This window comes from Centroberyx gerrardi, chromosome 10 (assembly GCF_048128805.1).
Source record: "Centroberyx gerrardi isolate f3 chromosome 10, fCenGer3.hap1.cur.20231027, whole genome shotgun sequence".
Lineage (NCBI taxonomy): Eukaryota > Metazoa > Chordata > Actinopteri > Beryciformes > Berycidae > Centroberyx > Centroberyx gerrardi.
In genome coordinates, this window is record NC_136006.1 from 30,467,625 (window position 1) to 30,492,252 (window position 24,628).

General features: G+C 42.9%; 1 protein-coding gene across 1 annotated transcript in view; it reads right to left on the reverse strand.

Moving 5' to 3' along the window:
• The window catches only part of gtdc1 (glycosyltransferase-like domain containing 1), a 29,921-nt gene extending 10,732 nt beyond the window's left edge, over positions 1–19,189 (reverse strand). Inside the window, exons 1-5 of the mRNA XM_071914590.2 lie at positions 19,000–19,189; positions 14,921–15,088; positions 13,988–14,161; positions 5,125–5,238; positions 4,361–4,594 (exon numbers count right to left, since the gene is read on the reverse strand). Coding sequence (XP_071770691.2) covers positions 4,361–4,594; positions 5,125–5,238; positions 13,988–14,161; positions 14,921–15,088; positions 19,000–19,181 — 872 coding nt within the window. The 5' untranslated portion in view covers positions 19,182–19,189. The remainder of the gene's footprint in view (positions 1–4,360; positions 4,595–5,124; positions 5,239–13,987; positions 14,162–14,920; positions 15,089–18,999) is intronic.
• Positions 19,190–24,628: the final 5,439 nt, after the last annotated feature.

Below are 24,628 nucleotides of genomic sequence, written 5' to 3' on the forward strand. Positions count from 1 at the left end.
CTCCTGCGTTCGATCACTTCTAGCCTAACCCCCTGTGCTCTTTCCATCCCTTTGTGGTGCTTCATCACCCTGGTGACCTCAAAGATGAATGCAGATGAAGCCGAGTGAGAAATGAAAAAAAAAAAAAATGATCAAGTGGAAAAAAGTAGCTATCTTCCGTGGATACCAGAGAAACCTCATTAATATGCATAACATACCAACCCAAAAGAAAATAAGATCCTCTCATTTAGAGATCAGTGATTAAATATTCCCCTTTATGTAGCACCCAAGAGGTGCATTTTAAAATTCAAATACTATTTACTCCAATGCACAATGTGAAATGAGCCCGATCACCAGAAAACCAAACGACTGAAGCCCTAATTAAGGGGACACTTGAAAGACAAAGAATGGCTTGTTGGGGAGAGATTGTGACAGTCGACTCGAGTACAGTAGAGAGGAGGAACGCATGCACTTTACATTAGAACACTTTAGAGAAAGGCACATTTCACATGTCTTAAAAAGCAACCATGTGGGAGCTGCAGAGCACGAAACTCCCGAGATGCGGTACAAGTGCGGCTTTCAAAGTGGTAAATGTGGGCTATGCAGTGAATTAAATGGAGAATACTTATGGTTCAAGCAGTGGACTAGTTTTCCTGTAACTCGGAAAACTCAATGGCGACTTATGGAATTCTGCTCATGGGAAAAGAGCAGCGGGTTCAGTTCCGTGTTCAGTGAAGGGAATTGAAAAAAAAATCAGTTTATCATTGTTTGTCATTGCAGTTTGTCATTGAATTGTCAGAGTGGGTCACCACTCTACAACATCAATTTCATTAATATTAGTTTCAACAGATATTGTTAATGTCACATTGTCTAAATGCTGTTTCAAAGGCCTTCCCACCCCGCCACGCAATATGTCTGGATGGAAAAACCGTGACAAAATCTAAAGACAAAAATAAATTAAACTAGCCCAAACAACAATTACAGAGATGACTAAGACAGCTCATGTCCCTTGTGTAACTTTCATTTTCTGCTCCTGTCTTACTGAGGACATTGTCTGGCTAACTAGAGTACAAGGCCAAGCCAGGGGGAAAGCCCAAGACAAGGGCCAGACATACTGGTAATGATTTTTGACTGGCCAGATTAACAAAAATACATTGACACATCATACATAGCTGACGCTTAAGGTTCAACTGATACAGGTTTTTGAAGGCCAATATCAATATACTTGTATTGAAGCTGCCAGCAGCCAATAGTTTGTGGTGATATTCAGTATCTTTAAATGTGACCATTTTCGTGTCAAAAAACATACAAGCGTTCGGTGTTTCCCCCAGAACTTGATTCTTGTCATTGTGGAAGTCTCCTGTGGAAGTCTCTGGAAACTGCATTTAGACCATCATGTGACACTAAAACATTGAAACCCAGACTAATGAAGTTCTTTTAGGGTTAGCAGCTCTTTAAGTCAGGGTGTCTACACCTATTCAATGGTAGAGAAATTCTGGGGTACATTACTGCCTTTAAATGAACAATTAATTTACAAAAATACGATTGAACAGTTAAATGAATATATAAAATGTGCAAAGAAATAAAATAAAATTTCATTGTAGGCTTTCCACACTGTTTTTATGTAGCTGTGAGCTTTGTGTCAGGGAGGAAGCTCCATCATATTGGCAGTGGACCACATGACACATGACATGATATCCGACAATACTCCTTACAAGGCCAGAAGCGTACATGTAACACTAACAATATCCTACTTTACAAGAACACCTTGAGCGGTTCCTGATATTCCTTCACCGCCTGCTGTTTTCTGTCCCAGTGGTGCGTCAACGTGATTGCTTTCTTTGTCTCTCTTTTTTTTTTTTTTCCAATCAGAGTATGACCAGGACGGCAATCCTCTTGAGGTAAAAGCTGATCCTGATCAACCTTAGTGTTCCTGAGCCCTAAGAGCTAAAGCTCTAGTGGAGAGAGAGAGATTTAACCTCCCTACTCCCGCCCCCCCCCCCCCCCCCCCCCCCCCCCACCACCACCGTTTAGCGCCACAGTGGCACGAAGCCATCTTCACCTGTAAACAGCTGTCCGCTGTTGGGCCTCGCTTGATCCCCGTCCCTCCCCTTCCATCCTCCATCCTCCACCCGGCCCTCCCCTGGAAAGCAGTGCCTGCAATAAGACGGTCCCGTAATCTGAGGATCCAGGCCACACACAGATTAACAATCTGCAAACCGACCATGAGTACAAAAAAAAGTACGGGGCGGGAGGGAAAATATGAGGGGGGACGAAATGGAACAAACTGAGAGGAGCTTCAATCGGGGAGATTAACGGGGCATCTCTCTCTCACCGTCTCTCTCTCTCTCTCTGTAAATCCTAATTTAGCCCAGAATAAAGCCAACGTTTATGAAGCTTGGATGTTGGGAGCAATAATCCATCTGTGTTTTGCTCAGTTTAGAGGAGATTACATGCCGGGTGCTTTTGTTACTGATATAAGAGAAGGTGAAAAACAGATAGCCGCGCAAACAGAGGGCGGGAGAACGGCAACGGATACCGCTGACAATGGTCAATAGCGGCGCGAGCGGAGGAACCGCGCCGATGGTGGTCTTTACGGCTGTTAATCTGATTTGCAGACGTGTTTTTTCGGTAGGGAGACTGAGACCTGCAGCCGAGGACTCAGAGGGGAAAAATGCGACTCCCCAGAAAGCCTGTTGTCTTTTCTCTCCAAGGTAGATGGTGCAGAAAGGAGGAGAAAGGTGTGCCAAAAAGGGGCATAAACTAAAAGGATTTTAACGATCGTTTCTGTTTTTGCGGAGCACGCCCGCCCGAGCCTGTAATGTATCACTCTCCTTTACTGTTCCGCGAGTTAATTGTGAGAGCCTGTAACGCTGTACAAACAACACATGAATATAAATATTCATGCAGACTTTCCGTATGAAGGAAAATAAGTCCATTAAAACCTAGCATTCTTCAGCTTCATTCAAGCTCAAAATACAACCGACAATTTGGAGATAGTCGCTTCAGTTTTTGACAATGTTACACAAATACTACGTGTGCTAGGAATTTACCGTGCCATTGGTTTGTTGTCAAGCAGCTAGTCTAACAATCCAATACAAATAAACCCACGGCAGGGCTGGAACATACAGGCGCCATTGTGCATGGTACTCTCAGGTCAATGAAGGTCCATAGAGAGCACTGGATTATGTTTTGAGTGATCACTTTATTCTAATTTATGCCATGCCATGCCATGCCATGCCAAGAGAAGGCAAAACATCAAGCTGACGTGTTTCCCAGCCTTGTAAATTCTGACAGGTGTTTTTATATGCTACCGGAAGATCTCCATAACAGAAGATCTTTAATCATGCTTCCATGTGTGTCAATGTTTCCCCCGGAATTGTATTCTTGTCAGGGTGGAAAAGCCTCTGAAACAGCATTTAGACCATAATGGGACACTGAAACTCTCTTGAAATCCAGACTGAATTAAATTCTATCAGGGTTAGCTCTTTAAGGCAGGGTGACACCCCCCCCCCTCCTTTTTCAGGCTCAGTTTGGGCTAAAAGATTTTGAGGCCAAAATCGATTCTACGTCACCTGATATCTACTGGAGACAAGTGGGATCAAAGATCAAAACCCCCGCGCCCTCACCGGCATTGAACTACAAGGTACCTTAGATTAGAGAGCAACCTCTGTGTGTGTGTGTGTGTGTGCATATGTATATGTTAAGATAAGATAAAACTTCATTGACCCTCCTGGGGGAATTAGTCAACTCTGCTCGAGTCCCAAGTCAGTCCCAAGTCTTGAGGAACAAGTCCCAAGTCTAAATGTAGATTACCAAGACAAGTCCAAGTCAAGTCCATGTCATTAATGTCAAGTCTCAAGTCTAAATGTAGAACACCAAGTCAAGTCAGAACAAATCAAGATACCAGCATCAATTTAATATCTTAAAGAAAACAAAATATCTAGGACTTTTCAATGCAACTTAGTAAGAGCATCATGAGTTTTATTTCTATAATCATCTTAAATTCAATCATTCCATACAAATTCAGAAAACAGAATTTAAATTCAGTCGTCTGCTGAAACAAATCTCATCACTTTCAATCTAAATCATTTACACAAACACAAGATCTCAAGTCAAGACTTTAGAAACCTTTTCAAGTCATCAAAGTACAAGTCAGAGTCAAGCCCCGAGTCACCAGAACCCAAGTCAAGTCAAGTCTCAAGTCTTCTCTTCATGCATCAAGTCAAGTCTCAAGTCTTCTCTTCATGCATCAAGTCTCAAGCAATTCAAATTGTGACTCGAGTCCCGACCTCTGGATTTAGCAAATAGAATATGAAGACAGAAACAGAGCATAAAACAAGCAATACATTGACTTCTGACATGGCGAGGCATAACTTACCACCTGTGGGGCCAGACAATGTGTAGAGGTTTAACCTGGCCCTCTGCTCCTCCAATCCCCTCCACCGTCGCGTCCTTCTTCCCGTCAGCTCCTCTGTCTTCCTCGGGGTTAGCGGGGGATCGCCGTGGATCTTCCTCCTGGTCCGGTGTGCCCCCCCCTGCGTCTGGGTTGAGGCACGGCACTCCGCAGCTAGGAGCTGCCTCGTCTTTGCCCTGTGAACTTTCCTCCTCGGGCCTGTTAGTGTCATTAAAATGACTCATGAGATAGAGACTGCTGTTGAAAATTAGCTATGGTAAGATACACATGTACAGAACAGTGTATGTTCATTGGTATGGCATCTGTGTTATTTTTGCTGGTCACTTTCACATAAAGCAATAAAGAATAAAATATTCTATAAGACATTAAAGGAAAAAATCCAGCCTCAATGTTCTCAACCTATTTAGCTATTGTCGAAAGGCATTTTGGGAAACGTAGGAGATCAATAACTGAAGTAGAATTAGATGAGGCGTGTTGAAGATGAAAATGAAAATGAAGATGAAAATGAGTATACCATAAAACTAAATTACATCACAAAATATGTAAGAGTATAAGAGGGGGGATTTTTGCTTTAACTTAGATAGATCTTATAGTGATGTTACTCACAGACACAAAATGTCAAGTTACTTCTATCATTTTTATAGCCAGTGGCAAGTTCCTAAAATGACAGACAAGGCCAAGGTCACTGGATGGTGTTCACCACTTCATTCCACAAGTCAGTATCTTACCGTGGAGCCTGTGGGCCATCTAGACAGAGCCGCCGCTGGCCCTGCAGCGCACTGATGTCATCAACACGAGACACTCTTGCATCCCTGCGGAGGAGCTTGTGTTTGGGGAGAAGCCTGGAAAGAAGCATGCGGCAAATATAATAATCAATTGCAGTGTTTGCACACAGTGTAAACACTATTTCACAACTAATCTCTGTAGCCACAAAAACCTCCTTTCTGCTCGGCATTGTGTCCTCCTTGCAAGTGATTTGCGTCACAGAACAACAGAGTCTCAACTGCAAACAAACAAAGGATCTTCCAATGCTACTGAAACCCTCCCTGCCCGTGTGACGGCTTGCTTGCTTTCCTTGGAGGGATCGAGCCGCATGAGGAGAACAAGCATGGAAAGATGCTGATGTCATTGAATGAGGAATGGGAAACACATTGGAAGTGCTGGCACCGGGGCAAGCCTTCGTGGCTTGGGTGAATTTATGAGGGCGGGAGTACTGTTTGGCATGCTCCAGAGAGGCATATAGAGGATCCGGGCACTTCTTGAAGCGGTGCTGAGGTCCAGGAGGAGAGCATTGTTGTCAAAAAGCTTAGCTTTTGTCAGAAAAGAATGGTTTATACTGATGTTACACATTGTTGTTATGAAAAGTCCAGTAACTGTGGGTTGAAAATATGCAACAAAATGTTGAAGCTTTCCATGTGAAAGTCAAACATGAGAAATTTTACCAATGGTGTATGCTAATAAAAATACAAAAGTCGCCTGTGGTTAGAATGACATCACAGCTTGACAAATCTCTGCTGGCAGATTGAACACTGCAACCGTATGTTGTTGTATAATGTGTATAGCCAGTCTATCTCCGGAGGTCATCCAAAATCAAGCAAACTGATGGGCAGAGACATATTTTATACATTAAAATGCATCCAAAACTGGTATAGATATCATATCCCCTGCATAACTGACCTGAAAAAACAAGGTATTTAAGAGTTAACCATATATCTTGAAGATGCTTTGATTGTGTTTTCCTTCCCTTGCTTCTCTTCCTTGGTAATTTCCCCACCCCCCGAGGCTGTCAGGCAACATAAACCAAGTACACCTTAAGAGTTAAGATATCCAAAACCAGTTCAAACACATACAGTATTTATGTGCGCAGGGTACTTCTTAGGGTAAAATGGCTTAATGCCTGCTTCCTTATTCATCTCCAGTACCTAAAGCACTTATCTCCTTGATCTAATACGGCCCTCTCACGGAGACAGAATGACTACTGTAAAATAGGCGATAATACTGCCTTAGGTGTACAAAAATTAGCATAAAGAATGCATGGAAACATAAGGCTGAGCTGGAGGACAAATGTTACGCACTGTCCGTCTCTGGCGAACACTTACATTATTAGGATCTATGGAGGCAATTTGGAGTAGCGTTTCAGAAACTAAGTAGCAAGACATTACCTTGACAAGCCATTGATAAAAGTGCCAAAGTAGGAGAGAGTGGGCAGATGGATATATTGCATAACAGATATGGACGTGGATTCATCTCTCTGGTACGGGCCTATTCAGATGACAAGGAGGCGCTTGTGGTTAGGTATGACCAATGGTGCTGCCTCGCAGGCCCCTGGGAAAATTTTATTCGATAAGCCATTTTAGAAATTGGATGAAGAGGTTTTGACTAGGGGCAATAAAACTGTGGTTGTGTCTACTGACAGAGAGACTGAGAGAGAGAGAGAGAGAGAGAGAGAGAGGGGGGGGGGGGGGGGGGGTACTTAGAAAGAATGCCACCAATTAGCTTATTTATAAATCAACAGCAATTTCTGTGATGACTTTACCTCTGCGCATTTGATTAAATGTGAAAGGATGAAGGGGAGAGTCAAAGTCAAAAATCATTTGATCTAATTTCCTTTATTGGCAATAATCACAAGTGTCTCTCCCACCGGATAATGAAAAACGGCATGGATCTTAAGCCACGGCGAGCCTGCAATCGTGCAAGAGCATGGCAGCCTTTATGCTCTGCACTCACACAACACAGAAGCAGTGCACAAGTCACTGAATAATTGGGTTAGGCTTGCTTTATGCTACTCAAAATTAAAATATATGCTACTCGAAAAAAGGGTCAGACATAATTTTACCCACATCCCATATAAACATTGTATTAATTCCTAAAAAATCCTAAAATATGGATTCATCTAAAACTAATAGAGGTTCCTTCTTCTTGTGCGAGCTAACAGTAACAGGCATAATATCAGGTCAGCACTGAATAGAAGTAAGTGGCTGAACAAAAGCAATGTTCGTGACAGCGAGGTTCAGCCACTGCTAAGGTGGTCTAGTAGAGGATCCCTGCTCTTCAGCCCTCGGGGGGGAAATTGCCCTGGCTTTTGTTAGGTCAGAGTAAAGGGAAGCATCCAAAGGTTTTAAGCATTGAGGTTACTGTCCCAGGGGCATCACTTCAAAACAATCTCATCAGCATAAAGCTCAAAATCGCCGCCATTTAACACCGCTGATGGTGCTTCCTTGACGAGGGCCAGTCAGTCCGGTGGAAGGTCTCGGTGGCGCGGACTGAGCAGGTCATTAAAGCACATTAAGATCTACATTACAGTCATTATGAGCTGACCCTTTAGTCAGAAGTGATCGCGGTCCGCTCTCCGAGTTGACTCGGCAGCACTTCTAGCAGGGACTCCGGTCCACTCGTTGTGGCGTGGCCGACAGAGGCCGTGGTCAGACGGCCTACGGGGGAATTCCCGAGGAGTGTTCTGACTTAGACGCAGATTAAGACGGAAAGGGGAGTCGGGACACTCTTTGCCTTCGGTCTCGTCGGGAGAAGGCGAATGCTCGAGAGTGCTCAAAGTGAACGAAATTGTCTTCTTTTTTGTAGTGGTTATGGGGGGGTGGGGGGGGGGGGGATAAGATGAAATTATGTAATATGCATATGGCTGGCAAAATGTGACATCAGGACCGAGCAGATTATTCTCAGGCCAGAGAAGCCCAGGCATCTGCTGTGCAGCGTGGATCTGTAATACCCTGAAAATACACCAAATATAACCTGCCTTTTTCAATATTTTCTCTCCAGGTTGAGCTGGGACATGTAAATCCCCAAGTGCCGTGCATGTGGGGGATTTAGTTTGTTGCAAAAATAAGATGATATATAGGAAAACCCACAATGCACTGCAAGTAAAATAAAGCAGCTGATACTCAATGGCCTTGACTTTCAACACAATATGAGATATATTTCTGTATATCCGTTCAGCAGCAGCAGCAGCCCACCACTGTTAGAAATTTGGCCACACTTTCACAAAAATGTCAGACAATAGATATTCATCTGCCGCTCTTGCTTAACCACATCAAACAAATGCATTATGACTACACTGCAGTTGCCCATATGGCAAGAAATAATATCCAAATAACCATTTTGAATTGCAACAGGTACTGGGACTGATTCTGGGACAGAAACCAAGCAAAAACTTGGGTCCCAGAACCAAAATTACTGTTGGCCCTCCGCTGCCAGAAAAATTCTCAGGGAACCACAGATTATGTGAGCATGTTTGGGCAAAAGATTATTATTTTATTTGCTTGGAACACTGAATAAATGTAGCGCATTCGTTGTACACACGCGGCACCATCGATCTCCAGAGACCAGCCTCAGAAGTCATTCTGTTCCAATTAAAGCCCCCCATGTATCCCATGATGTCATTCACTGCGAACCAGCCATGGTTACATGCTTGTCATTTTCCTTCTGCATCTGAATGAGGGATGAATCTCATTTGAGGCCTTTCATAAACATTTAAAACAATGAGGAGGAGGAAAATAGTGGAGGGAACTCAAAGCCACCTCAGGTCAGAGATGTGGGACTTACATACCTACATGGAATTTAGCATTAAATCACCCTCTGCTGTCTGTACCATTCCAGTCATTATTAGGGTCAGAACTGCTTACTTGTAAATTCAGCCTGCATTTGAGTAAACTGTGGGCAGTTATAAAAATGTATTCTTAATGGCAGTCAATACCTAATACTCAGTACCTGTGTTGAAGGTGAGGAAGAAATTGTTGATTTCTTTTAAAATTCTACTCAGGTCTGTAGTTAAAACCACCTTAGTCGAGTCCAAGTCGATTCCAAGACCAGGTCAAGTTGAGTTCGAGACCAAATTGAGACCAAGACCAGAGCAAATCGAGTTCTATTCAAGACCACGACTAAAACAGGCAATAAACAGTCTTTCATAATGTAAAAATATTAATTAAGGAGTTTCTAAAGCATGAACAGATCTATAGGATTCCATAGGATTTGGACTTAGTACACAGGTTTGTAGAGGTAAAATCCTTTAAATTGTTTGCAGTGCTGGGGATAAAATGAATCAAACATCGATAAAATTACCCATTTTTTCAATCTGTATATAGGTGGGAAAAGGTCAACAACCAATAGTGTGCGAGATCAAGACAAGTCCAAGTCAAAGTAGGTGGAAAACTGAGACCAAATTGTTAGAAAAGTGGTCTTGAGACTGGACCCAAGTCCCGCAGCCCCGATTCTACTCATATTTGGCTTGAACAAACGAAACCTCACCACTGATGGGATTATTCAGTTGCGTAGCCGTGTTTTGAAAACACTCGTTTTTCTTGATTATGTCATCACTGAATAGACGCCAGTGTGTGTTAGCTGAAGTTTGGTATTAAGGACAAATCACCAATGCGGAGTTTGATCCTTAATTCATTCCTATTCATCACAGTTAGTTCCCTGAACTTCAAAGTGCCATATGGACCCAATTGTGGTTGTTCCTGGCACACGAGCGACTGAAAGCCGAGGCACCGCCGTACCTCAAGTTTCAACGTAGACAGGCAACAGTCCTTCCAGTGAGCCCCTATAGCGTGTTTGTTCCATACAATCCCGTAACCTACAGATTCCAGCGGACGCGACAGATGATATTGGACGCGGCCGCTGAGGGATTACAGGCTGGAGGTGTGACGTCAAGTGAGCGAAAAAGAAAAAAAAAAAGGTGGCCAACAGCTGTTTTCATCATGTCTCCGATGAGCTTAAGACTTGGGTGGTGTGATTAGGAGAGCAGGCTTCCCCCGTCCTCATCAAGCCCGCAGCCTCGCAGGCCGTCCACTGGTCACTTGGAAGTAATCAAAGAGGGAGATTTTCGAGATGAGTGTCAGGCCTTCTGAGGATGAGAGGCTCAGGGTGCCAAATGGTGACAGGAAATTTAACCCCCCCCCCCCGCAAAAAGGTTAGGGGAGGCGAGTCCGCTGTCTGCTCAGGTTAAACCGGTGTCATTGTCCAGATTAGAATGTAAAATGCTGTACACAACAGATTAAGAGGTAAGAATATGCCATATATTGCTTCAGATTATAAACAAGAGGATAAATATCAGGGATGTCTTTCAGTTTAAATGCAGCCAGTGTGTGATATCCATCTTAGACCACAGAAAAGGGACATTGGGAAATTCCTTAAGAAGTCGCGTTATGCGTGAATTATCAAACTGGTAAAAATCGAAAAGAAATAACCACGTCATTATGTATGAAATAGCTGATTAAAAGAGTGTAGCTCAAAATCCACCTGAAAAAACAAAAAACAACAAAACCTGAAACAAATTATAACTATTTAAAAAACGGTATTTTCCCCACAAGCATGGACACAGCTTTGTGTATCAAATTCTTCTGCCCCATTGCTTTAATGTTTCCAATTAGTTCACAGTCTTTGGGGCAACTGAGCACACGTGGCAAGAAATGCCTTCAGATGTCCGGTCCATAATCTGGAAAACCTTGAGCACTTCAGGGGTGGGCTTTTCCTCACTATTTATCTTACAGTAGACGATTCCACACTCGCTCTTTAAAAATGAGCCAGAAAGCAATGCAACACCCTTCTCTGCTGTCAGAGATATACATTAAAATGTTTCCTTCTTAGTTATGTGTCCTCATCTAGCAACACTTATATTTATTGATATAAATCTATAATATGATACCAGCAAATTTCATGGGCTCTGTGGGCAAGAAACATCTTGATTTGTTCTCTAGTTTACCATCTTCATCTTGTTGGAAAGACGTCCAGTTGCATTTGAACTTCTCAAAGGAACGTTTCAAACAGGATATCCTGCCATCTGCTCCAGGCAGCCTCGTTCCAGGAGTCAATCACATTGAGACCTGAGCTGACTGACTGCTTCGCGAGGAGCCACATCAATGGCTTTTAAAAGTAGCCAAAGAAAGAACCTTTTCCTAATCAACTTAAAAGTAGCTTCAGTTATCTGCAGCGAGTTAAGAGATTTAATGAAAACCGGCCATCAAAGAGGAGGTCTCAAAAAAAAAACAGAAGTGCAACTCTTTTAAGTTTGGAGCTGAGACCTGCATTTATATATCCTTTCAATTCAGGAACACAGCACTTGCAACACATAGGAGGACTCCCTTTGTCTTCGGCCTCAACAATGCAGGGCTTTCCTGCCATAAAAACCCCAGCAGATTCAGATCCATCATCATCATCAAAGCTCTTTAAGGCAAATATTTTTGTGGGAGAGTGAAGCAACAAAACCCTAATCAAGATTAATCTAATCAACCTCTACTTTCAACACCTGACTGTGTTCACCTCCTGAGGCAAAAGAAACACACGTTGCCTGACAACTGCACAAAGGCGACGGAGGAACCGGGGGTGAATGTGAAAAGGCAGTGGGGTCCCGAGCTTGCCAGAATTCGGCACCTGCTGATCACGTGGTGGTCCGCATTGATTTGATTACCCTCTGCGTTCCCCACCCTCTATACCATACCAGCAGATTGACAATACTCAAAGAAAGTCAATGTCCTGCTGCTCGCCCATGATAAATGTGATGGCTTTGTCTCCCACCGCAGGTTTCTGCTGGCTCAGGTCAATCGCTATTAAATTACAAAAGTCCACCCCTCAAAAGCCGATTGATAGATGGATACCACAAACACACCGACCACAAAGAGCGCCTCGCTGCATTCAGAAAGCCCAGACTTCCCAAAAAGAAGCTTTTTTTTTTTTTTTTTTAGTTTTGTTCATTTGGGCTGGCAGCATTTCTGCCCCAATCCCACCTTGATTTGAACGCTCGGATCAGGAAGACGTTACAGAGAGCAGGCGACATATAAATACCTATGCAGAAAAATCATCTGGTATTCCCCCCCCCCCCCCCCTCCCCATTTGTTTCTCTGAGCGTTTTATATTTTCAAAGAGCTGGACTAACTGTGTTTGGAAAAGGACCGCAGGCATGTTGAGGGATTGTCGGCCATGCATATAATCGCTTACTTACACTCTGTGAGTTTGCTTTGGATCAGGCAAATTACCATCTGAAAATGAGCTGAAAAACACTCTGGGCAAGAGGCCTGCGTCATCCATGGCAGCTCACTTTCAGTATTTCTTACCCAGGCGAATACACATGAAAACATGTAGCGGTCCACACAAACATACTCGTGCGGAATTAGAAGCACATACAGTCCTAAGTGTTGTTACTTTCAACTTATTAATAAGAAGGGAAAATACTTAATATGTGCGTCACACTGAAAACGTAGAATTCCGAATTTCCCTCTACATTCTTAAGTCTCGAAGTACTCAAAGTCACGCTCATGGTGCTGAAAGCTTAAACATGTCAGTGTTGAGGGGAAGGGGGGGGGGGCATCCAGTGCATATCAGAGTTGACTCGCTTCATGTAACACACTCACTCCCCTCTACTAGGGAAGGCCATAAAATAAAGCCTGTGTGACACAATTACTGCAGGCAGGGTCACACAAACACTCTGGCACACAAGTTTCATGGACAGGCAACTCCTTGGGGGGACTAGGCCTAAATAATTAGCTATAATACGCCACAAGAGTATGCTCGGAACAATATGTGCACTTGGGTGAGCTGCTGAGACTCCTTTCATCTTTCCCTCTGTATTCGGTCACCCCTGAGAATGGCAAGGCATGAAAGAAAGCGGCCGAAATTGCTGAAAAATTGCTTCATGTGTTTATGAATTTCATTGAATAAATGCCGTGCAGTCAAAAAGTGGGTATTGTGGTTTTTCTTTCAAATCCTATACCATGATATGGCAAAACCATATCTAAATAGGGACACTGATGGTAAGCTGCACTCACCGGTTTTACCAATAATCTCGATCAGAATTAGCATGAAAATCTTTAGCGTTTCAATGCTAATATTCTAATCCCAACTGTGTCATGTTGTTGCTTTCATGTGAAGATGTGGCTGCTGTTAATTTGGACTCTAATGGGAAACAGAGCCTCGCTGCAGCACGGCGGACTGTTTCGCAGCGCATTGTTTTGGAACAGAGCAATAAAAAAGTACCACCCCTCTTCACCGATCCGAGACAACAGTTTATAAAGACGGACCTGGATCCAATCGATCCACAATGACAGTTGTTTTGCAACTCCTATGTGCGTGTAATTCTATTTAGATACGTATTAGAAGAAGTAACTGAAGTGAAGGGCAACACTTAATCAAACGGTATTATCAGATAAGCAATATATTCCCATATGATTTGAGTAATCAAATACTAGGGAGAGAGTAAATGACAAAATGTAGAGTCACCGCTGACCGTGATGGTGCTTAAATTAAATTAGCTCTTCAGATGAAGGAGAGCAGTCTTCTTCATTTAGCCATCAGCCTCTGACCATCTCATGCCAAGTTTACAGATTTCCCCATTAATCAACTATATCGGTGTTACTGTATACACACAACAGGAGGACAGTGATGGGTCCCATGGAAACATGTTATTAAAACTGTGTCCGTTCTAATCTACACTTCTAACACAACTCTGCAGATTGCCATTAACCATGCCTCCCGAACTATCAGCTCTCGGGGCCGGATTAAGCAACCAACCTCGCGCTTTCTTTAATCAGTGGCCCGGTTATCCCTCGAAGGCAAATGACTGAAGCCAGGGATGATGACACTGACCTTGTGACATCGGGGAATTGGAGGGGGAAGTAGAGGACCAGACACTTTGGGCGGATGAGCTCGTCCAGGTCTTTGGGCCGGTGGTCGGGCATCCTCTTCATGAAGGAGGCGACGGAGGACAGGAAGGACTCCATGTTGAAAGAGGAGTTGAACACCACCACATCTGCCACCAAGCTGCATGGGAGGGCAGGAGAGGGGGGATGAGGAACAGGGTGTGCTGAGAGTGCTACCGCTGCAGCACCCTTCATTTGGCAGACTCTGGTGTCTTACTAAGAGTTATTCGGCGCTGCACTGTTCATCAGTGGCTTTAAATGGGACCCATTCTCTTTCATTATAAAGGCAGGCTGCATTATAATTCAAATTAGCAAAGCAATCTGGCTTCAATCCAATCAAACGTCTCTTAATGATCCATTCGCTTTGAGTAGCATATTATTTAATGCTGCCATATTTGACTGGCTTAATGACATTAAAGTAGATGGAGTGGGTTGTGCAGAGCTGAGTTATTGACATGTTGCCCTATGCAGATCAACAACAATCAGTTTTCTTTTAGAGTGCCTCTCTTTACTGTTAGCCCCCTGATTAATGACAATGCCGTCGCTCGACAAGAGTGACTTCAATTACCCAGAGAGCATCATGTAGGGCCACGGTAATTAACCAATCATGTGTGCCCTGACATGCTCATTAAGACAAACTATTACAGTTGAGTAGTGTTTCTTTTCTCTGTGTACAAACAAATAGGGTAATTATGCGTATGCTTAATTTTTATTGCTTATTGCTCCTCATTGTTACTTGGGACAGCTCTGCTTTGACATCTTTTTTTTTTTTTTTAGCTTAATACAGCTTAAGGCATACTTACATTATTATAATGGATATATCCAAAACTAAACAGCCTACTTTCACTATTTATGCCCCCACTTTTGGACCCATCTTTACCACGAGAGGACCTGGTTGTAGCCGTACTGGAAGTCTCTCTCCTGGTCCTTGCGGACAGGATAGACCAGCTGGTTCTCATGGAAATAGAGGATCTTCTTCAGGCTGGCCAGGTCAGGGCGCAGGGCCACCAGCTCACACAGGTTAAGAACAGAGCTGGTAAACAGGACCCTGCATGGGGAGCAGAGTAAGAAATGCGGCTTTAATGGTAGGAAAATTAACGACAGACACCATCCAAATACTGGCAAAGCTGGCAATAGAGGCTTTGCACTTGTCACCAATCTCCCAGAAGCCATAGCTGCATCATCGAGGTCCATTGGAGAAATGGCTGTTAGCTAATAACGTCTAAATATATTGTCTAAATCTATAACAACCAGGCTAGAAAAAGAGAAATGCCTGAAAAAGCTTGTTGTGGTGTGGCTGTAGATCCATTCAGTAACATTCTCAGTAAAACTGAACAGTCTAATGAGGTGGATTTGTTTTCAAATGTAGGTTACTGTGACACAGTAACCTGTCTTGTCTTTAGGCCTAGTCTCTAGCTAGGTAGCCAACTAGCTAGCAGGCTAATTTAGCTAAGCAACCAATGTTAATGTTAACATATGACTCATAGACACTGCTTACACTAGCTTCTACGTACCTTAGCTAGTGCGCAAATCAGCTGTGTTTACAACTAGGCTGTTACTGTAGATAGCTGGCCAGAATCAATCAGAAGTATCAGTGATAAAATGATCGGTTCCCAGTTCAAAACAGCACAGAGATTAACCATGTCTATTCAATTCTGTTGAGACAGCCAGGTTACATCACCTGAAATCTCTTTACACTTGGGAATTCTTTGAATTATCACCCCTTTGGTAAGTAACAAAGCATCATTTGGAGGTCCTTTTCAATTCTAAAAAACAAACTGAATGGTAAGAGAACAGCGGTCACACATGGTTTTTGAAATTCACCAGATGTTGAATTCAGCGGATGAAAAAGTTAGTTTTCCAGTACAGAAATGCCTTGCCAACATTAAATACAATAATTCCCTTACTTAGCAAAATTGTGTCAGGATAATGAAGCCTAACGGTGTCCGTCTATTCCTGTATTCCTGTTCAATCAGCTAGGCCTGATGTTCATTGGCCCAACCTCTCAGTCGTCCCAGCATATAAAACACACGGTTATTATTTAGACCATTATTTGGACCAACAGGACTAGTTCTTTCCCCGTGGGCGCTCCATACAACCTTGCCCATCTCCTTGACACCCTGTCAGATGATGTGACATTACCCACAGCGGCCCTGTCCTCCTCTCTGCAGTCGCATCACACATCTCTGGCTCCACCGTGCCACACTCTTACTGTTGTGTGCTCAAGAGAAGAGCCTTTGAAGCTCTGCATCTCCCTAAGTGACCCCATCCCCTATCCTCCACTTCAAACCTTGGCTCAGCCCTTCATCACTCAGCCAGTCCCACTTTTTTTCTTCTTTTTTTTTTTTTGAAACCCACGAGCGAGCCGCTTTGATGTGGCTGGTCCACGAGCCATCGCTAAGATCACGTCCCCCTGCGTGCCTTTCAGACCTGGGATTAGCCCAATTTCCTGGCCCCGCTCGGGCCTTCGATCAAACCTAAAAGAGGCCTGCAGGACTACATGTAACAGAAATCACCCTCACCCTCTAAACTCCTCGGTAATGCGGCGCTCTTGACTCAAACCAGATGAGAATTCTCTATTTTTACCTTTCTCCCTGCCAAGAATAGTCCAAAGGGACATCCTGTGTAGTTAAGAATTAGACGTTCAAACCTGCAGCACTTACTTAAAGGAATCCATAGCGGGAGACGGAGTGACAGAACATTCGCTTTAACCTCTCTCATAATTAAATGTACTAATTGTTTTCCAGATTTGAAACGTGCCAAGTTCTTACTTTCTATAACACAGACGGAAGAGAAGATAAAAAATGGCATTGAAAGTGGTGCCAGCGATTCGTAAATTATCAAAGACGAGATGTTATGGGGGGGAAAAAAGCAACAGGCGAATGCAGAAACTTCTTTTTATTCACATGATTACATTCTAATCATATATCCGTATTTCGCCACTGTATTACGTTGCACTCCTATGTCATGGCGTTGCGTTCCACGGGCCACAGCATCATTCAGCAGCATTCTTCACTCCACTCACTACTGATTTGACTCCTCTACCTGTCTCCTCACCCTGACTGCTGAACTCTGACCTTTTCGAGTTGGAATTCCACTCTACTGTACATGATACTGATCCTCGCCCACTGTCTCTCTCTCTCAGCTCGATGCGCTGCTGTTTCAGAGATGACAAAGCGGGATTCAAATCAGACAAGTAGGTTACACAACATTTGTGTGTGTGTGTGTGTGTGTGTGTGTGTGTGTGTGTGTACATGTGGGTAGATACGAGCCACATTACTAAGTTGATTTCCATTACGAAGTTCTTGTAAATGGGCTAGTTTACCTATGAAAAGCTATCTATAACCCATAAATAACTTAAAAAAAAAAATATTCAGCATTATTTAGCATGTCAAAGTGCTAAGAAATAATTCCTATTACCCCACAATGATATGGAGATATAATGAACACAAAACACCTAGACTGTAAATGATAACTCCCCTTGGAAATGTCCAACGGTCACACATTATATAATAAAAATGTCACACATAGTCAACAAAAAGAATAAAAAGAGAATAATTTGGGAGTGGGTACATTAAGTTTCAGTATATCTGGTCTCATTTCTGAGATGACTGTTTGATCACAGTACGCAGCAGAGATCTAGTGAGCCACTCGGGAGTTTCTATTGTGCCTACATATTAGATCACCTAATGTGTCCCAGCTCTCTGGAGGCCTACGCTCTGAGCGCTTCAGGACTAAAGACTTCTTCAAAACTGAGAGGGAAGATAAGGTCCTTGCGCAGTGAAACAGTGAATTATTGTTTTGCACAAAGCCCTTTTAAAACACAATCTGAGAATGAGTCAGCCGAGCGTAGGTCCTTCCCCTCTGATGTCAGAAAAAAACACAATACTACACGGACATGGAGTGAGCGAGAGACTGCGGGCCTTTCAGCAATCTCTGTCTATGAATGATCGATTTTGTAGAAGTCGGAGACATAACGGTTTGTCAGATTTCAGCATTTTAGAAAGATATATTTTGTATTCACCCAATTCCGCTGTACAGACCAAGAATGAGAATTCCCTTCTCACTTCTGGTGTAAACCTAAACATTCACAATATGGCGGAGACACACAGCAGCTTGGACTGTGACAACATGTCAGCTGCAATAGTAATTTTGCCGTTTGATTTTACTCAACAGCTTCGGGGGTGTCAGTCTGTAAAACCTGCACTGAAACCTGCCTAAGGAGCTGCTAACACATTCAGGGTTCCTACTTTTTTTTTGTCAGTTTAAAATTCCAGACTTTTTCCAAACTTCAATTTCTTAGCTGGATTATTGATTTTGAACTGTGTTGAAAATTATGCTTCCTGACAGTAGCTTGATAATGACGAATCGTGAGCTTGGAATTATAAGGTTCTATCTGACTTTTTTTTTAAGCACATATTCCTGATCTTTGAATCTTTATGCTTATGTAGTATTATTTCAATTTTTTTTTTACCTTTTGGGGTGAAATATTTAAAAAGACACAAAGCACATCACAGTTTTGCCAGCTGGTATGTCAAATCTTTGATGCTCGATATCTCAGAACTGGACTCCACCCAGGTAGAACCTTATAATTCCAAGCTCACAAAATGGCAACTAGGCCATATCACACTATAGCTGAAGATTATTCTTCACAACAAAACATGTGAAGTAACTGTGGCTCTGTGACTGTAGGAAATGTTATATTTTGCTTCATATTTTTCCAGACCTGGAAATTACCAAATACATTTCCCATACTAAAAAAAATCATTGCTATGGCTTTCAGTGAAGAATTTTAATATCCCACGATGATCTAAATGCTGTTTACGAGGCTTTTCCTCCTTGAGAAGAATACAATTTAGGGGGAAACACTGAATACAGCTTCAATGCAAAACTGTCTGCTGTATCTGCTTTCAAAAATCCAGATCTGTCAAAGCCTACTGTGGACCAGATCAGTAGTACCTGTATGAGGAACTGGCTGGGATGGCCTGCATGAAGTGCAGGGCGGCGGTCCTTGCCCTCCAGTGCCATTTTTTTGCCGGAAGGGTGTAGGCTACGCAGCCTTCCACTCTCTCTTTCAGAAGGTCAATGAGCTGTTTGTGGGATCCGCCGTAAAACGCCTCGACCAGCAGCACGCTGCTCATGGAAGGCGAATTCTGAAAGAAGAATAGACGATAAATTGATAGGTAAATGGACAAAATCACTGCTTAGAATGATAGTCAGAAAATTCGCTTGGATTTGTGCTGCAATTGTCTGCGGGACAAAAGAATAATAAAAAAGTAATCATATCCCTCTATCTACAGTTCAAAATCTGTAGCAATTTGTCCTTATAGGAAGATATTTTGTGTCCAGAAATGCCATCATAAGGTCTATTTGTGTATGCTGTATGTTGTTACACACTTCAGTGTTCCTGTCAAAGTGGAAAAGGCAGAGTAAGCGAGGTTGAGGGAACGGAGAGAAAGGAGTCGTGGCCTTGCAGCGCGAACACACACGAGGCGCGGGGCTTTCTGGAGCAATCTCTCTTCCAGTGAATTCCCTCCCCATGATTTCCAGTCCGCGTCTACATCGCACGTTGTTCTCCATCTTATTCTTCCATTTAGCTGCCCACAATGGGGAGTAATGTATTCGCAGCACTCAGCATTCGCCCACAGACTTTTCAATCAGTCAATATCTTGGTCCCTCCAGCTCTTAAATGCAAGTCATATCTCAAGTATGAAATGAGCTGTGCAATCCTTCTCTCGACATGGCGAAACATTGCCGGCTGACTGTTAGTGGATGACAAATATAGCAGGGTTCAATTGGGTGACGGCTTTTCAACCCTAGGTTAAGCATAGGTTAATGTATTGAAAATAGTAGTCTATTATTGCCTATTGTAGCAAAATAGAAACATTGACAACAAACATTGAATGGTACACAATCAAAACCTAATGTGGAAAACGAGAAAGCGATGAGGCCTAGATTTACTGACATCACCGGCATTCAGCTGCTTCTGTGACCATTCTGACAACAGGAAGGTTGCTGCAAAAGTTGAAAATCGCATTCAGCTCAGCCATGGAACAGTTCAACCAGGCTAACACCACACACATCATTAAAGAGTCCCCACTAATCACCGAAAGTCTTAACCCCCGTCAGCTCGGGGGATTCCAGTCTTACCGCTTCGCAGCTGCAGACGGACCTTTGACGGGCAACCTCGCCTCACCTATACCTTTCGCCCACTGCTTCAAACATGGAAGGCTGTCGATACCTTTTCCACGCCAAGACGACAAGATGTGAAACAAAGGGTTAATGTCATCGATCTCCCCCCACACACACACTGGTGTGACAGGGAATCCCCACTTCGTCGTACCACTAAGGAATTAATAACAGCTGAAACGCCACTGCGTGCACCGACGAGTCATCTCACAACCAGGCTGAGGAGGTTCAGATAGGCTTAGTCATTGAACTGACTCTCCATTTTAGTCTGGAAACAAGACGAAATAATATGTTATTGGAACATTTTATTTTTCGTCACAAATATTGGAAATTTTTTCTTCTGCTGCGGCTGATGGTAATGCTGTCTTGAAGTTGTGGGCTCAGCAAATTTGCTACTATGTACTTCTAATATCATCTCATCACTGTTAACACACACTTCTGCTGGCCTGGTCAACCAATAAGATTGTTCTATTTCAGGACTATTTTCATCATCAAACAACTCAATCACTTGACATAATGGAGAGAAGGGAAGAATGTTAATGATAAGAAAAAATGTTTCAAGATACTTTGGTGTAACTGCTCTACACACACACACAGGGTTGCGCATTACACATATCCCGAGGTGTAGTGGGATTTCATGCAGTAATGCCACATTTACATAGGCCCAGATAACATGAGGGGAGGCAGCCAGCATTTCCTTACTAAAATGCACAAAGACATCACAGTGAGGACCGATCGTGATTAAAGTGGTAATCGCAAGATTTTTTTAAAAATGTTTGTCTTCATCTTTGGTGCTAAACCCTCATCGCTGTGGTGTTTCTGCACTGCACTTCCCAGAGATCACCTGTCAATCAAACTGTGTGGGCGGAGCTTGGATTTTCTGTTGATGTTTGATAAGTTTGTGTAGGTGGCGCTCTTTTCTTTGCCTGTTCAGCCATGGTGGCTATCGCTGCTCATGCTAACTACCCAGTTCTTCTTCTGTTTTTTTTTTCCGGACGAAACATAAAACGCATCACTTGGGGATTTTTCCCAGGAAACACCCACCTGCCACTGTTAGAACAGCCAATGGAAAAGCATTCATAAACTGGCTATAGATTGAATCACTACTGGCAAAACGGACATTTAAATAAATGAAAATGTCACCGATTATTACTTTACAGTCATCGCCAGACGCTCTACCCCCCGCTGCGCCCCTGGGCCAGAGCAAGGCGCAGGCCCGGATAGGATTTCGGTGACGGCCAACAAGCACAGATCGCTGAAGCGTGCGTGCCAGACTCCGACACCTCCCTTTCGGTCCCTAAAGCCATTCAGGGATTGCGTGCACGCATGCTTCTACCAGGGTGTGTGTGTGTGTGTGTCGTGGGAGGGAGGGGGTCATCATCTTGGATGGGGCCTGACAGGGAGGAGGCTGCTTCTGATATGTTCTCTTGGAGGGCTTAGTCCTGCTTAAAACGAGATCGGAGGGGAACCTGTGTGATTTCCTCCAATACCGGCAAACCAAAGTTCAGCACACACCAACAGCTATCCAGAAACTTTCCTATAATTATCTATGAAGTTGATTATAGATAGTGTTCATTGGGGCATCCTGGGTTGGTGTCCGGCCTGGGACCTTCGTCACATGTCAACCTCCCTCCCTCTCCCCAATCTTTCCTGTCTCTCTTCTAGGGATGGAACGCTAAATCAAAATTCAATATATCGCGATACAAAAATGCGACAATACGTATTGTGGGTCAGAAAAATGAATCACGATATTAGCTCCATTTTATTCTGCTGTAGTAATCACAAATGAGACGCTTCACCATCACAATTTCACAAGCTCTCCATCCAAATTATATTATTTGCACTTTGTAATGACATTTTTAAATTGTTGTTTACATTCTAGCAAGCCAATGGCATCGCTAGAAAGATCTGTGGCTCATAAATAAACATCATTCTGCAGTTATACTTTGTTGTCATTGAACTTTTATTTCTTACACTGTATCGTGTATTGAACCGTATCATGACATAAGCATATCGTCCCGTCCCTACTCTCTTCACTACTATCTAATAAAGGCAAAAATGCCAAACAATAATCTTTTTTTTAAAAGGAATAGCGTTCCTTGACTGTGCCAACAGCATACAAACAGGATATATAAAAATTAATTGCAAATCTGTGTGTTAATTATAATTTTATGAGGCCTAGATATCAAAGGGTTATTGCTCCTGTCTGGTTAGGGAGAGATTGATACATCAAGAATGTAAAATGCCTGGAGACAAATTCACAGGTGGAACTGAATCATTTTAGGGAAAATAGGCTGATAAAACATGTCATTATCCCCTTCGATAAAAAGTCACGAGTGCTGAGAAACTTGAAAGGAATCAATTATTTATGATTGAAACATCTTGGGAGCAGCAGGGCCCATCTGAAATAGGTTACATACCTAATGTGTCTAAAAATACCTTTGGACATCTGAGGGCTTTTTTTTTTCTTTCTTTCTTTATTCTCCGCATTGCTGCAATGAATTAGAGATATTCCTCAAAATCAAGACTGCTGCAAGACTGGCATGATTACACGAGGATCAGAGCTCAAACGGAGGGGGAAAAAAAAAAAAAACACTGACTAATATTGTGTCCTAAAAACCTTTTAATTCAGTGTTCTCATGGAAGGCCCTTTCACTTTGACAATGCAAATTTAAGCAGCTTCGCACATCGTGGCAAGGAACGTGTAATGCTATTCATAACTCCTTTGATCTCATATTAGAAAAGGGGAGGAAGCTCACATTTTCCACGGATTAAGGTTTCAAAGCGGTGAAATGAGTGAGAAGTGACTTTCCTTCTTTTAATTGAGGGAGTCGTGCCCTTGTACTTCACAAGCACGGGCTTTATGTGGAAGCTAATCATTTAAGGATCCACTGAAAGAGACTCCAGCTATAATTACAGACGCATGGACATGTGCTAATCTCTCCGTGCGTGGATGGGGAGAGCGGGGCTGTGATGTGTACAATAGTCTGGCAAATGAAACGGTCCAACAGTGCTCAAGACATTTGGAGCTTTTCGCAGGGTGCGTACTGTAGACCTCCTTTCAGAAATTCAGTAGAATCTATACAATATAAATGGAGGGCGGCAAACATGAGGACCGCCTTCCTCATATTGGCTTGAAAATACTTTGTTACATTTACTCCATCTCCTCCCATTCATTTCTAATATCCCCTGCTATAACCTAAGTGGATTTAAATAGGTGAAATCAGTAAGGGAGCATAGCTTTCACCTGGTGCCTGGAAAATAGAAAAGAATCATTTTCTGACTGGGCCTGGACTGGACTGCTTAGCATTCATGTGAACTTACAAGTGTCTGTGTGCAAACAGTTCAAGACATTTTCTACTACTTTCCTACTGTAAGTGCATTATTTTCTATCTCTACTCTAAGCTCATTCCTCAGTCAGTTTGAGGAGTTGTGGCAAGGTGGAATCCTGTGTGTTAGCACAAATGATTTAAGGCAAATCCAGAATCAAAACCTGCCCACTACCGCCTTGTTATGATGTATATGTATATGAATGCTTGCCACTCGGGCCAATATAGAGTATAGTAAGTGGCCTATTCGTTACATATGATAGTCTATGCTGTACAAAGGACGCTATAACCGCCTTTAGTGACGCCAGAGTAGCACACTCTCAGTAATACAGCTTCTTGGTATTAGTTTAACTGTTTTAAATAGAACACCGGGCCAACTCAGCGGCTAAAGGAGGCTGTTCTCTGACTTGCAACCCCGATTTTTTCGACTTGTAACCGCGTAGCTAACAGCAAACTCCCCCGCTCACTACCCTAGACATTTTCCCAGAAGGTCGAAGCAACCGCCTCGATGTTTACAGCGTGGAATATCGAGCTGAACGCGGCGAGGCGAGCTGCAACAACGTGTTGTCTTCGGTCACATGGAAGATGAATTGCAGAACAGCACACTCACCTCTTCCTGCATGTGTCCGGTAGGAAAGGGCGCTCGCGACGTCACGCCCTGCGTCGTGGCGTCACTTTTGGGACCGCCCCTCACGCTGCGTCCTCGCCTTCTATGTTCTTGTCCTCCTGTGTGAATAAAAACTATGGGACTGTATTTATTCATCAGTTATGAAGCTCCCAACGACTCCATACTCTATTGATTAACACTGAATATTATTATTATTAGAATAATAATAATAATTGTTGTTGTTGTTATTATTATGTTTGTTGTTGTCTTTTAACGTTTAAGCAGATTTAAACTATTATTATCTAAACAATATTTTATTTATTTATTTTTTCTTTTTCACATTTCTTACCCTTCTGGTAAGCCCTTACAAAAAAGAACCACAGTATTCCTTCAATAAATTATGAATAAGACGCTATACAAATATGACAGAAAAACTGTAAAGTATATATAATATAAGGGATAT